Raw genomic sequence first — 16,290 nt, forward strand, 5'->3', positions numbered from 1 at the left:
GCTTGTATTTGTATTCGTGTATTGGTTAAAATTGTTTTAGATTTGTGCTAAGTGCTGTGTTTTTAATTTTATTGTAAACAATATGATTGTTGTTATTACATTTATTTTATATAATAAAATATAAGTATTTTATGCAATAAAGATATCAGTTTGAATCAGATTAATTATATAATTTGTTAAAAAAAGTTTTAATATTTTACAGAGGTTTCATACTTTTAGATCAACATTTAAATATCGATTGGCTAATACTGAAATATGTTAAAACATAATCCATGAACCTTTTATCTGGACTGTTTAGAAAGCTTTTAGGCTTTGGATTATATATAAAACCGATTATTTAAAAAAAAAAAAAATAGATATTTTAGAGTTATTTATGAGATTAATCATTTGTTTTTCCACTTGCTAAAAACATGCAAATAACATGAGGAATAATCACTTAAATCTTGGAAACTCCAAGTGTTTTTCATCTAGACAAAAGTGTTAGAAAATTGATTTTATTGTTTTCCTATTTGTTTTTAGGCTGTTGATTTGTCTAGCTTAGATGCTAGCGAAGATGACAAAATTTTGGCGATGATGACTCAGTCAACTTTGGATTACGATCCTGCTAAGTAAGTCTTTTTGGATGTAATGTGTTTTTTAAAAATTATCTTCTGTAATGTTATGTCTTAAGTTTAGATTTTTTGAAAATTATTTTTAACATTTGTAGTAAGGCTCCTTTCTCCTCAGTGGTAAAAATCATTCTAAAATTTATGATTAAAGTTCTTTTCTGTATGTAAACTACCTTAAATCATTTAGCTATTGGAATTGGTGGTTATATTTATTTTTATAGCTTGGAGTTATAGAATTAGAAAATTTTTCCTAAGCAAGACAGTAATCACCCCAGTAAACTACTCGGGTCTTCCAAGTAAGCTGGCAGTCCCTCTGTGGATTGATTGTTTTCTTTTTCTTATTCTTTTAAAGTTATCACTGGTGTTGAGTCAGATCCCTATTCTATCTGCATATCGTACTTGCATTCTCTGGTTGTAAGTAGTTCAACTGGTTTCCTGGTGGGCTTGCTGGAATCCCAGTTCTGTCTATATGTTTGTTCAGAGGCTCCGGTTTGTATCTTTGATTGCATAAAGCAATTGCCAGCGGTTGGAAGTGCCTGTCTGGTAAAGTTACTTTTCTGCTCTTCTCATAATTTGGTTACATGAAAGAAATAGATTATTTTCAATGAAAATTTACTAATTAAGTAAATAAGTGTGTAATTATTTAGTATATAGTATTTAGTATTTTAGTAACGTATTATCACTATTACAATTCTGCTATTTTACGAGGGTCATTCAGTAATTAGACAAATAGCTGTACAGCAAAAATGGTTTATTAAATAAATACAATTTTTTTGTTTAATTTTTCACGCAATCCCCACTAACTTCTCTGCACTTGTCTCATATTTTTATGAGTCATCTTATCCCCTCCGCGAAGAATTTTTTACCTTGATCTTGAAACCAGTTTTGCACCTTTTTCTTTACCTCTTCATTGTCATTGAACTTGATGCCACGCAAAGCTTCTTTCATGAGACCAAAGAGATAAAAATCCAAAGAGGCCAGATCAGGGCTGTAAGGAGGATGAGGTAGGAGCTGCCAACCCACTTTGCCAATAGTTTCCAACATCAGTTGTGGTGTAAGAGGTCGAGCATTGCTTTTAAGATGAAGCATGCCTTTCCTCTGTCATCCCAGGCATTTCCTCTTCAATGCAGGCTTGACTTTATTCTTAATCATGATAGTGTGTTGCTTTTCCAAATAATTGCAGAAAGTTGGACTATGAGCACTCTAAAAGATGGTTGACATGACCTTACCAGTTGATGGTTGCATTTTGAATTTCTTACAGACAGGTGATTCAGGGTGTTTCCAGTGCATGTTTTGACACTTGGATTCTGGCTCAAAATGATGTATCCAAGTTTCATCACAGGTTAAAATCCTGTCCAAAAATGTGTCACCGTAATTTTTGAAACTATTTTTGAATTCTTTGCAAGTGCAAAATAATCTCGGCTTTGTGATTAATAGTGTAAGCTCTTTGGAAACACATCTTGCACAAGTCTTATGGTAGTTAATTTTGCTTTGAACGATGGAATGAGTTGTGCCAACATTTAGTCGACATTTTTAACTAATTTGTTCAATTGTAAGTTGTCGGTTTTCTTGGATAAGTGAATCAATATAAGAATCTTAGCGCCGAGGTTGACACTGTTACTGGACGCCTGGAGTAGTGCTAGTCGGTCATGCTTTTGGTCTAGATGAAGTAGTTAGAAACAAAGATTTGACAATCACCATATGTTCCCCTTTAATATACTCGCTAATTTTTCGGGAAAATAAAAGAACCACTGAAGTGTAAACATGTATTATTCATGAGTTATTCTATTATGTGGTCTAAAGCCTTAGATAAATATAAAAACAAAAGAAAATATTAGAAAGTGGGTGAATTTGTTTAGAAGCACAAGAGAGAGAGAGAGAGAGAGAGAGAGAGATGAAACAATAAGTGATGTAAGATTTAATGCGATAAAGAATAGAATTTGATTGGATAGGCTAAGCTTCAGATGAATGGTTCATCTACAATGGTTGCTATAATTGTCTATAACTTCAGGATTGTACCATAAATCATGAAACATAATCATAGAAGAATACTTAATTGATAATCCAGAAGAAGGTGAGCAGATTTTGTTTAGGAAGACCTTATAAAATAAAAACAGAGATGGAGGTGTTGTTGGGTAGAACAATGAAAGTTTTTTGTTCTGCGATCTGATTTATTGTCAGTTGTGTAAATATAAATAACATTCTAATGTAATGTAAATTTGATAAACATATTTCATTTTTAAAAACATTTTTTATCATTATTTATTTTAAAATTGTTGTTTGACAGCTATCAGAGGATAAGGGGATCTAATCAAGTCGGTGAGGTACCACCTCATTACCGTTGTTATAAGTGTCACCAGCCTGGTCACTGGATTAAGGATTGTAGATTAAATGCTTCGCAGGCAAGTTTAGGATAATGTTCATCTAAGTTTGTATGATATTTATTTATTAGAATTGTAGAAGAAATACCCTTTTTTGCTAAACTTATCTTTGCAGTAAAACCATTTATAATTATGAGTCTTAGTAATTTTTCTATCTTTGAACTGAAGGTCATGAGTTTTGATTGCTAGCAGAGCTCTAAATTTTACAGAGATCAATTTTTCTATCCATATTTTAATCATAAAAAACTAAAAGTACAGAAAAATCCTATGTTCATTATTATATTTGAAATGACAAAAGTGTTGGAAATGTGAATGGTACCGCTCTGTTGTGCATTTTTAAATGCTTCAAAAGCCTGTGTTTTTGTTAACCTTTCAAATTAGTAGAACTATTTCATAAAGCTTAAAGTTAATTTTCACAAATCTTTTTTTAATATTATTAAAAATAAGTTTAATAAAAATAGAGGTTTTTAATAGCCTTGAATGTAAATTTATAACTGTTAACAGATTGTTTATCTGTCAGTTATTTAAGTCTAAGTTTGATTCTTTAAGTTAGTCTTAAGGAATTTTTTTTTAGAAAATTAGGAAGTTTGATAAATAAGTAAAATTTTTTTAATGGTAAAGTGGTTTTGCTATGTTAAATTACTGCTAGGGGAGGAGCTCTATACAAATGATGTCAAGATAGTTTAGATATGTTGTTGCTTATTCTTATTTTTAATATCTGCAAGAATTAATGCAGCATTTAATAGTTAATGAAATAGAATGTTGAATTATTTTTAATATGTATATTTTTTTGTAAAAAAAATCCGGTTACTTTGATGATTTCAGTAATGTATATTATGTAAATCCAAAGTTTGAAATTTTTTTATAAGTAAACATGTAAGTAGCAATAAATTTGGTAATTAATTTTATTAAAGCTGAAAATAAGAAAATGCTATAACTCTATCAGTCTTTAAATTTTGGGATTGTAAAAAATGATTCGTTTTTGTTAGCAAAAGCATTTATCAAATCTTAACGAAAGCAATAATGAATGGACAGTAGCAAAAACTTATAAACCCTTATTACAGATAAAGAGAAATCAATTTTTAGTAAACAAGTTATTATTAAAAAAAAATTACTTAATTTATGATAAAAAAAGAAAAGAAAGTAATTAATAATATTATAAAAGTTATAACCCTGTCTTTCCATGAATAAGATTTTAAATTTGGAATAAATAGTTTTTTCTATTTAAATATTATTTGTTTTGTAACAAAATATTAATTAACATTTGGCTGTAGTAATCTCTTATCATGAATTTTTTTTTAGCTATTAAAATCTACATTCATCAAAGAGGATCCCCTCGACTTTATTGGAATTCTCAGCTCAAAATAAAAAAAATCATTCAGAATAGTGATAGTTGCAATCTATGTAATGGTTACTTAAGTTCATATAAAAAATAATAGCAGGAACAAAAAAATATTTTTGTAGAGAAGTAAAATATGTAATTCTGATATTATTTTTCTCCTGAATTCAAATATATCTGTTTTTCTTCATCATGCAAGATTTCTGAGAGACAGCCATTTATCATTTCAAACATTTTAACCCTTCTGCATTCTTAACTACACAATATTCAAATATTTGATTTACCTAGAAAGAAAGAAATGACGATTTTCTACTATATTTTGCCTGTGGAGCATTCCTCTTGATGGTCCAACAATAATCGGCCAGCATATTAGGATTACATTTGCCTTGTACCTCTTTTCCATAGCTGAAATTTCCTGATGAAAGTGTTACCCGTGTTATCGCTCACTGCGCCAAGATTTTTTTGGAAAGAATCTAGGTGCGAGTGCAGGAAGTGTACTTTTATGGACATATTACAACCCAAATTTTTATAAGATGTAATAGGATTGTTGACAATATCACAGTAATTTTCCGCCTTTCAATTTCCCCAAAAACTTGAGTAACATTTTTGAATGCTTGCTGAGCTGCTTTAAAGATAGAACTTCATCTTAATGTACTCAAAATTCACTTTGTTACATAACCAAATCTTGTAATGTTTATTGAAGTTACGTTTACAAATTGCTGTTTTTTGAAATTTTGGGCCCAAAATAAATAATGAGGCCTGTTTTTTTCCTTTTAACTCTTAGGTACTAGTAGTACTTAAAAACAAAAAAAAAATTGGACTGTTACAGAGTGTCCTTCATTAAAAAAAAGACCACAAAGTCATAAGATTTTGAAAATGTCTCATTTTTGAGGCCCAAAACTCACATGTGGGACAGGTGGGAAAAATCTGAATTGTTTACAGCAGTAAGTACTTTTAATGTACTTCTAAACTGTATAAAATTTATTTTGTTATTCAAAGGGGTTGATGAGTAATGAAGCCATCAGAACCGCTAAAAACACTATTCCTTGTAACCGTAAACATACCAAAAAATACTGATGTTAGGTATTTTTTTCAGATAATAAAAATTGCAACTAAACTCATTAGAATGAATAAATTGATACTTATTGAATATTCAATTACAGAATGATAAATAATAATTACAAAATGATAATCCAAATACATTAACAAGTTGTTCAGTTCACTTTTACCTTATTTTTTTTACTCCTGCTAATGGAAGTTGTGAATAAATCTTCCACTGCTTGATAACAAACTTAACTAACAACTTAGTGCCCGTGCCTTTTTTTTTATCGAGTAGAACTGATAAGTACTCGTTTATTTTTAGTGTAATGTTGTCCTCTTCCAGTAGTCAATAGAAAAGCTCTGAAGGTGTGAGAATCATTAAAATATTTTCCAGTTGAACCCATGTTTGATTATCCCTCAATGATTTCTTGAATGAAGTACCAGGACCCTGTGGATGGAAAAGGTGTATTCGATATTCTTCATTTTCATGTGTTTTGACTTCAATGACTTCGTGTAACCAGCATTTGCCATTGTATACACAGCAGACATAATTTTTACATTTTGGAAACCTATAAAGCAATCAGAAACATTAATGTCCTTGTGTACTGATACTAATGTTAATGTTTCTGATTCAGAGGTTATCTGGACTCTCATTTGAACACTCCATAATCTGTTTTTATAAAATGCAAGGGTTCTTACAATAACAATACAGTTAGTATAAATGATTAAACTACCAATTGCACCTCACTTTGTCTTATCCCAGTTTCTCTACAGCTAAAATAAAAAATTTTCTAATTAATAAAATTAAAAATAAAAGATATCACATAAAAGAGAAGTTCACTGCTAATAAAATTACTTTATAAACAATAAAGCTTTATATGGTTTTAAAGTACATAAAAAGTACTAATGTAAAAATTTCAGATTTTTGCTATGTGTCCCACATGTGATTTTTGGGCCCCAAAAATGAGACTTTTTCAAAATCTTACGATATGGCAACCATTTTTTTTAATGAAGTACATTCAGTAACAGTCCAATTTTTTTTTTGTAAGTACTACTAGTACCTAAGAGTTAAAAGGTAAAAAACAGGCCTGTTATCCTTAGTCCTTTATTATTTATTTTGGGCCCAAATTTTCCAAAAAAACAATTCGTAAACATAACTTCAGTAAACATTACAAGATTTGGTTATGTAACAAAATGAATTTTGAGTATGTTAAAATGAAATTTTATCTTTACTCTTTCCAATAAGGCCTTTTTGACATCTGTATTATATAAAATAAGAATTTACAGCTGATGGAAAAAATTAACAAAAATGACTGTTTTTACCTGTTGGCAAGTTAGAAAATAGTCTATTACTCAAGAAAATGTTTTTTTTTTTGGCCATTGCAAGGCGGCTAGTTATCATACACCAAATCAGAAATAGTGATGCAATAAAATTTTTTGAAAATCTGTTGTATTAATAAGGAAATACCCAACAAAAAACAACAGCACTTTGTGTAACCAAGCTGCAGACCAAGAATAAGTGCAATTACCTTCAAATCAGAATAAATATTACATTCATGCACTGCATATTTGAAGCTTTTCAAATATAAATTTAAAGTTTTCATATGTCTCTTTCATACTAGCAGAGTGAGCCACAGATACTGATAGTAATTTGCCATTATGCAGATGCACAGCTTTTAAACTAACTTTAGAGGAGTCATTGAACAAGCGTCATTCTGCTGGGTTATGTTCATTACAAAGTGTTTCCATAAGAGAAGAAATATCATTACAAAAGTCTCAGCTATTTTCTTCAGAAAAATAGTCTTTGAATTCAGAATGACGATTACGATAAGTATATTTCTTTGTATTCTCTTGAAGAAGATTCCAGCTTTTAGCTGGGAAGCAAGTATTTCAGACTGTTTTTTGGGTAACTGTAAATCTCATATGAGATCATTAAAATATTCTTGAGTCAGTAAATTATATTTAAGACTAAGATGATAATATATCATCTGCATATTCAGAATATTTTCATTCAAAATGAATGAAATTTACTGTTTAATCCGGGCTAATGTGAAGTTATTACTAACAGGTTGAGAGCAAAAACAAAAAGGTGGTGCAAGGGGTATGGCTATCTAACTAATCTGAGATCATATTACCAATTGTGGCTGCCATGTTGGAGAAAAGGGAAAACGTTGTGGTTAAAAATGTGGTAGCTCATTCAAGAAGAATAAAAGAAGCATTGGAAAATTTAAGCTATTTTTGCTGGACTTTGAAATTGTTACATGTTTTTGTATTACACTTTGTCATATACACACATATCAAAAGAACATTAATTGTGAATAGCATTAATTTTTTAATGCTTAATGATTAAACTTAACAGATTTAACTTGCTACGTTATTTATCAAATAATAATTTTTATATGTATAAAATTTTAGAATAATTCAAACTTTGTAACTAATTTTTTTATATAATTATTAATAAATGAAGTACCAAATAGTTATTAACCAGAACTAATCAGTTTGAGGCAAACCCTTCAGTCAATGCCAGTCATTTTTATAATCATTATATAAAAATAATGAATAAAAGATTTTTTGAGCGTTTTTTTTTTTTTTTTTTTTTTTTTTTTTGTAAGACATAATGTAAAAGAACTCTGCAGTTCACAGATTCACTATAGATTTTTCAATTTTATTTACTTTAATTCTTTGTTCCTCTGAAGTTGTTGACCCCAAAATTTATTCACGAAGTGCAAAACACAAAATGTCTGTAAGACGGAGGAATAATCCTTTGTACCAATGTTTGAAATATTTTAATTTTTTTTTTTAATGGGTGTGTCATTCTTGTGCAAGTTAAAAAGAATAGAGTTGACACACATTAGATAATTGGCACAAATTGAAGTAAACAAGTCATTGAAACAAAGTCCTTTTGCATTTAATTTATATTGAATACAAAAATTAAATAAAAGTAAAACATACGTTAATTACTTACAGGTAATTTTAATTTTGTAGGTGTGTATTAAATTTACAATTGCTATGAAAACTTTTTCACCTATATATGAAAACAGTGGTTCAAGAAGTTTTCTATTAAATCACTAATACCTTGGTAACAGTTTACCAATTTAAAAACAACAAAAAATTAAAATCACTAATTAAATAACGGTTTTTTTGTAAATATTTCAAAAAATTGTGTCAACATCTCTTATAAAACATAATTTGATTACATACTAAAAAATATTTCTACATGAATATGATATTGTTGTTTTAATTTGACTGCTCACCCAGTGGAAGGGCATTGTCTAGATGAATTTACATTTATAACCACTAAAGAAATTTCCATGAAAACTTTGCTAAAAAAAATCATTTAGAATGAATTACTTTTGCAATTCTTGAATGTTAGTCAAATATTAGTTTGAATATACATGTAAACATCAATATAAACAAATGTAATCATCAGTGTAAATAGATAAACAGACATTTTACTATGTAAAAATTATTTATGTTAAATATTATTATTATTGCTAATAATAATAATAATGGATTAAACTTTTTTACTTTTTAATTAAGTTATAATTTTTTTTTAATTAAGTGAAGTCAAATCTTTTTTAATTGGTTAAATTTGTGTGCAGGAATCTACTGTTGAAATAAGAAAGAGCACTGGTATACCTCGAAGTTTTATGGTACCGGTTGAAGGTCCTAGTGTACCCGGTGCAATGATGACCCCAACTGGACAATTTGCTGTACCACAAATAGATCAGTAAGTTAAGAGATTGAATTTTAATCTAGAATATATATTATATGTTGTATATGCACAGTTTTTATTAGGTAAGAAAATTATAATTTACATTTTACTATTGATGGGAAATAACATGATTATATGACTAATGAAAAAATCTTTGCTATGGAGATAACCATTTATTTTATTTCTTAAGTCAGGTTAATGTTAAAGTTTTTTAACATTTTAGAAATCTTTGCTTTGGGGAAATTGTTAATGGTCAATAATTAACCGTCTTATACCTTCCTTTTTCTGTTTAGCTTCCACTGTTCCTGAGATGTGTGGTTAATTATAACCCAACTGTCTTTTACCTATGGTTACTCTTTGTCATGCGTAGTTACTTAGCCTGAAACAGTATTGCTTTGTTGCACCTTATCCATATTCATTCTCTACTGTTACTATCTGAACCAATGTGTTCCTGATAGCTTCCATTCCCTTTTTTCATTGTCTAAAATTTTATCTCTTCCAGCCTCTGTTTTTTTTTGCATTTTGTACTGATCTCTTCCATGCCCATATTTCAAGTGTCCTAAGCATTTTTTTTCAGCTCATTACTTAATAACCATGTTTCACATCCTAACTGAATTACAATCCGAATATAATGCTTCACAAGTTGTTTCTTCAAGTTTTAACTTCATCTTACAACTATTTTTCTATTAATTTCTTTCTTAATCATTGCTGTTCTTTTATATCATTTTCACCTTTATAAATCTAGTGTTAACAAGGTATTTAAGTTACTTGCTTTCACTGTTGTATTAATAATGTTTAAAAAAAGAAAGAAGAAATTAATAAGTATCTCTTATCCTCATTACTTGGTTTTCTAACATCCATTTTTGGAACGGAACAAAACGCAAGGATAGCGGGAGTTTATTATCTTCCTACTAATTGCAGAGCTTGGACAAACATTTCTTGCTGCTGTGTCTTTCGTTTATTGTGTGGGTCATTATTTATTTAGTGGCGATTATAGATTTTTTGTGTTTTATTTATGGACGGAGTTGGTATTTGCATTCCGGTCATTTAGACCAATGAGATATATTTGACTGGGGGCTGATCATGACAGACTAAGCGTGTATGAGCTCATATTCCTGGCATGATTCCCCTTAAGTCCTTTGGTGTTAGAGCCTTTCGGCCTAATAGGGTTATGGCTTCTGGTGGCCCTAGTGTTTGGAGGAAGCAATGCGCTCCCATTTCCGGAGGGAGTTGCATATGCTAGCTGGGGCCATAATGCGTGAGACATAATTTTTATTGATATGAGTGTAGCTCTGATTTAACTTTAAGCTCGTTCATTTTCTGAGGCATTCACAGTCATGAATGGTGCTGTCAAATCTGACTAGGTGTGGGGTTTGCGCTTCTGCGGTTTTGGTCAGTTAATTTGAGGAAATTATGTTAGGTTGTATATGAAGATGTTCATTTCATGTCTATGTGAAGGTGATACTTAATTTGATTTGTATCTTACTGAAGCAAATGTCTGCTGAGGCATTTACATCGGTGGCATCCTGACCGAGGTCTGGCTGATGACTGTGAGATGTAATCAGTTAGACCTTCAGTAAAGCCCCTCAGGACTTGGAACGCAGGGGATGGTAAAGCTCTGGTGTTGTCATAAGGTGGGTGTTTACGTCCAAGGGGTATGGGGTTGGGGGAGGCCATAATTGTAAGAATAAGAGGATGGTGGGTAATAGGTGAGGTGAAGTTTGTAGTCTTCCTTCACTTGGGCTGTCTTCGCTGCTGCATCTCTGCTGGGTTCTGTCATGCCGGATTCCTCATTGTGCTGGCAAGCCGATTAAAATTTTTCTTTTGTTCTGTAGCCTGCCTTTCTGTAAATTGACTGTAAATAATTTACAAACCGTAGATCTTAAATAGTCCTGTAGCCTGGAAACGGCAGCACAGGAGAAAGGGCAGGCCTCTTCTTTCTTCCATTGGCTGGCTGTTGGGCTTTTCTTCCACAATCTTCGCTGTCTGTCAGTGGTCTTCTTATTTTTTCTTGGATTAGGAAGTGGGATGGTTGGATGTCTTACAATTTTGCATCAAAAATATTTGTGTTTGTGCAAGTCATTTTTGATGAAGTGAAGATTTCTTTGAGAAAAATCCAATTTCAATTAAAATCATCCAGACACATTTGTTTGGGAAGGGTTTGGAGGGACCGTGTGGCCACTGTCGTTGATCTGGTTCATCTCTAACAAAGCTGAAACAGACAAAGCAAGAAAGCATGTCCTATGTTGCAGGAAGATTTGTATGTTGTATTATACAACAAACAATAACAAACTTCATTATCAATCTTATGATAAACCTCACATGTAACCTCAAAAACGAAAGAATGCATTGTCATGTTTTATTTTACCTACATATTGGGATTTCATAATCATTCTCTTTCATTTGCATTCTGTATTAAGTCTTTTAATTTTGAAATCATTTTTTGAGTATCCTGTATTGTGTATCTTCTACAAAACATGAACCTGATAACTATACGATTAGTTTTCCTTCTTCATATGCAGATTCCTTCATCTTCTGCAACATTTTTGATTGCATCCTCAACTATTAAACAAGATTATTGATAGGCAGCATCCTTGCCTTACTCCTGTTTTTTCTAATTGCTGTGTTTAAGGATTCCTTATTTTTATAGTGGTTTCGGATACAGTTCCAATTCATTACAATATAATTCTTGGTTATTTAATATTTCCAATATTTTTATCTTATATGACACTCGATCCCCCCCCCCCCCCCACCGAGGGGAGAAGCCCTTTTTAAAATAGAAGCCTATTCATCTTTTCTTTTGTTACTGTTCTTAGTTCATTACTAAATTTTCTCTTGAACCTTCTTCATCCTGTTCTGTTATGTTTTTTCAACTGTCTCTATTGTGTACCATGTCTTCTTAATTCTTCTTCATCCCTTAATGAAGCCAATTGTTTGCTCTGGTGCTGTTCTAGGCAGATATAATGGCTGTCTAATGTTCAGCCAAAATTTGTTTGCTTTTGGATTCTGTGTCGGAATTTCAATTAGCTTTAGAAAGAAAAAAAAAATGTATAATAGAATCTGATACACAATTTAGCAGGGAAATTGTTTTACCAAATAAACTAATTATTGGTTTAGTGATTAAACTTATTTTTCTAATGTATGAAAATGAAATAATGTTAACAGTCAAGCATATCAAGAAGCTGGTCGACGGCAAGCACCAACAGATCAGGCTGCCATGGAGAAACCTAAAATTCCTGATGATCAATTGTGTTCGATATGCCAAGATTTGCTAACCGATGCAGTTATGATACCATGTTGTGGAAATTCATTTTGTGATGACTGTAAGTACTATATTATTATGAGTATTATTGCAAAGTTAGTCTTTCTATTTTATGAGGCAGTTCCAAAAGTGAGAGGCAGTTGTTATGACCATATTTAATTTTTTTAATTTGACAGAATTATTATTTCAGCAAAATTAAATCCCTGAATTGATTTATACATTTTGTAGAGATGATGCTTGTTTTCAGATTGTTTTCACTGTGAGGTATTCTTTCAGCTTCTTGAACAGGTGAAAATCTGGACTGTGTAAGGAAGGTGAACAAAACTTATCCCAACCTATCCTGATTTTTGATATGTGATGATAAATTGGCTGTCAAATATGAATTAAATCTTTTACTTATATATATATATATATATATATATGTATTTTTTTTTCTTTTCTTTATATATAATCAAAGACAAAAATATAAAAAGTTTACCACCAAGAGTACAGAATTCAATAATGCTTCTTGCATTATGCTTGTTATTATATAAAAGCACTTTCGAAGGTTTCCTTCATCATCAGTTAATCAGACATATTCTTTTTTAAAAATCAACACGTTAAACATTTTTTATGTTTTATACTTTAAAATTTAAAATTTTTAATCATTTTAACTTTTATGACTACATATTTTTATATGCTTACAATTTTAAGTTTTAAATTTTTAATTGTGATTTTTGAAAAAGAAGAATATGTTTTATTAACTAATGATGAGGGAAACCCTCGAAAACACTTTTATATAATAATAACAAGCATAAGGTAAGAAACATTATTAAATTCTATACTCTTGGAGGTAAACTTTTTATACTTTTGCCTCTGACATAATTAGTACAGAGTAGAATATGGACAAATATAATAACAAAAAAATAATTGATTTTTCCAAGTTAATATATATATATATATTTTTTTTTTAGTCAACATTGACCTAGCAGAAGTCATGTAAGAATAGTTTACAAAGTATGTTACAGCTCCTTTTTATGAATTTTCTGTCATAATTCTGAGAAAGACATTGTTCAGCATTGGCAAGCTTTTATAAGTAAAGATTAAGACATAGTTGATAAGTTTTCTTATTTAGTTAGTGATGGTTGAGTTATCTTATATTTTCTTGTTACAGGTATCAGAAATGTTTTATTAGAGTCTGAGAATCAACAGTGTCCGGATTGTAAAGAATGTAGTGTTTCTCCTGATACATTAATACCAAACAGATTTTTGAGAAATGCTGTTAATAATTTTAGAAATCAAACTGGTTATCATGGTAGAACAGGTTCTACCACATCAGCAGCTCCACAGACTCAGAGACCTCCTAAGCAGATCGAACATAATCAGCCACCACCACCCCAACAACAGCAACAGCAGCCTCCACAACAACAACAACAGCAGCAACAGCAGCATCAACAACAACAACAACAACAACAACAACAACAACAACAACAGCAACAGCAACAGCAGCAGCAGCAGCAGCAACAACAGCAACAACAACAACAACAACATCCATTCCCGCACCAACAACCACAGGCACAGCAATCTCAACAACAACAGCAACATCCTTCAATAGGTAATATTTCAAATAAGTGATTTTCTAATAAATACTCCTCAACAGAGTCTGGCTTGTGTGGCTAAATGTCCATTTAGATGTAGTTAAAATTTCATATGTACAACAGTATAATTTCTTATCTATAACCCTGTTGTAATCTTGTGGCAAAAGGTCACATGATCAGCTATTTTTCAACTTCGGAAATTCTTGATGATCGTGTCATTTTTTTTCTTGTGAAAGAATAGCTTTTAAGACTAAAACTAGCATGATGAAATAATCCGTGCAAGTGTAATATCTGTTTACTGTTTCAGGAATTGAGTCCGCAGCTAGTAGGTAGAGATATATTAATTCTTTCTTTTGCAAATATCTCCAAAATATAAAGGTTTACCAATATAAGTTCAGTAACATTTTCTTTTTCAAAAATGTATCAAGGTTAGTTTTTTTAGCCTTTTGAAGCTTATAAAATTTCTTTTAATGCTAGTTTGTTTGGCATAACAATTGACAAATTTTGAAATAATACCCTTTATGTTCCCTTTTGAAATATGTTAGCTTAATTCACTTTTACTTAGAAATTTTTTAGAAAAAAAATTTTCTTGTTAAAAAATAGCTTATCAAATGAAGTTGAATGTTTTTCAACTTACCTTTAATTTGGTACCCATCCGTTGCTGTATGATATTTTACAGTACTGTACGATAAATACCATTTCATGAAAGAACAAGGTTTAATATGGAATAAAATTCAATGTTCTCCCATCAGGTGATTAAAGAAAAGCTTTTGGGTCAATCCATTTGAAGTGTACAAAAAAATAAACTGCTGATTACTTGACCAATTCAGAATAAATTGAAACTTAACCCACTTGTTTCCTACATGTCTCAGGACCTTAAAACGTTTTTTTTTTTTTTAATGTTTTATTTAAGCAGTTTACCTGTAGCAGCCATTTTTGTTACGGTGTGCACAGCTATTTGTGATTGTAAGAGTGTACAGAAAAAATCATAACTAAGTAACTATTGGTCCTGGAAGGATGAAACAAAGCAATCTAATGATATTTTTTCAAGGTAAAAGATGGGTCCACTGGTTTATTTACCAATCTCTCTTCCTCTTATGAGAAAAATACCAATAAATTAAACATGAAAAATTGTGAAATATCACTTTGGTAATTTTTTTCAAGAGCAAAGGATGACATACACAGTTTGAATTATTTTCTTATATGTAGGTATATGTTAGTAGTTTTACCATAAATAATATTAATGGTGGTGATATACTTAACCCTAAATTTTTATGAATTTTTGAAAATAAATTTTTTTTAAAATTCAAATTTTGGTTTAAAATAACTCTAATGGGGTTAGTGATAAAAATCTCAACTTAGTTAGTGATAAAATTTGCACAACTCACAGTGTTTTTGTAGATGTTTATGCCAAATAAAAACGTTTCTTGTGTTGTACTAATAAAAAAGTTATACCCTCTCAAAAATCATGAAAAGCTTGTTAAAAGCGACTGGTCACTGACTAATGTCAGATTGATCTGACTGTAACTGTAAAGCTGAATGGTGCAAAAAGCGTAAATGTGTATGTTGCAACGTGAATTTTCCTGATGACTGGAAATGACTTCAAGCACCTGTTATAACATGAACACTGCATCCCAACCCCATAGGAGGAAGACACCCACCTTGCGACATGCCAGTCGCCACACCACCCCCTCCTTTCCAAGCCCTGAGGGGCTTTACCGGAGGTCGTCTTTAGACCCTCTAACTGATTACGTCTCTCAGTCATCAGCCAGGCCTCAAGTCAGGATGCCACCGATGTAAATGCCTCGGCAGACATTTGCATCAGAAATACATATCAAATGTCACCTTCACGTAGGCCTCAAACGGACATCTTCACATCCAATCTAACATGATTCCCTCAAACTAAGTAACCAAAACCACAGAAGCGTGAACCCTGTACCTAGTTCAGATCTGACAACACTGTTCGTGACTGTGAATGACTCAGAAAACAGATGAGTTTAAAGTTAAATCAGTGCTACACTCATACCAATCAAAATTGTGTTTTATGCAACTTAGAAATTCAGACCTACACCCAAACAGGTTGAACAGTTTAGGTCACCTAACAAGGGGAATGCAACCCCTCACCAGCACCCCGGTCCCATCATGGTGTCTCGCGTGGCATTACCAAGTCACGATCAAGACTGCAACCGGTGGAGGAAAGCCACACCCCCGGTCGCATACCCATACCCCAGCAGTGCAGCCCCCTCCTAGTAGTGGGAGCCCCAAATCGAATCACAAACAATACCAATGTAACCATGGCATGATACTGATGCGCCTACCTCCAACCAATCTAATGACTAAGCTGGAACCCTAGCCACTCAGGACCCT

At 31.4% G+C, this 16,290-nt stretch overlaps 1 protein-coding gene across 7 annotated transcripts in view; it reads left to right on the forward strand.

Annotated features, from left to right (window-relative positions):
• Positions 1-16,290, forward strand: part of LOC142329723 (uncharacterized) — a 187,535-nt gene that overhangs the window by 45,151 nt on the left and 126,094 nt on the right. For 5 of the 7 annotated variants that reach the window (XM_075374451.1, XM_075374458.1, XM_075374453.1 and 2 more), the window contains 5 exons: positions 520-608; positions 2,896-3,010; positions 8,972-9,099; positions 12,250-12,407; positions 13,500-13,940. In XM_075374451.1, the coding sequence (XP_075230566.1) occupies positions 520-608; positions 2,896-3,010; positions 8,972-9,099; positions 12,250-12,407; positions 13,500-13,940 (931 nt within the window). Of the gene's footprint in view, positions 1-519; positions 609-2,895; positions 3,011-8,971; positions 9,100-12,249; positions 12,408-13,499; positions 13,941-16,290 lie in introns of those variants that run through there. The other 2 variants (XM_075374457.1, XM_075374455.1) reach the window with 2 other exon arrangements.

Source organism: Lycorma delicatula, chromosome 9 (genome assembly GCF_047948215.1).
Source record: "Lycorma delicatula isolate Av1 chromosome 9, ASM4794821v1, whole genome shotgun sequence".
Taxonomy (NCBI): Eukaryota; Metazoa; Arthropoda; class Insecta; order Hemiptera; family Fulgoridae; genus Lycorma; species Lycorma delicatula.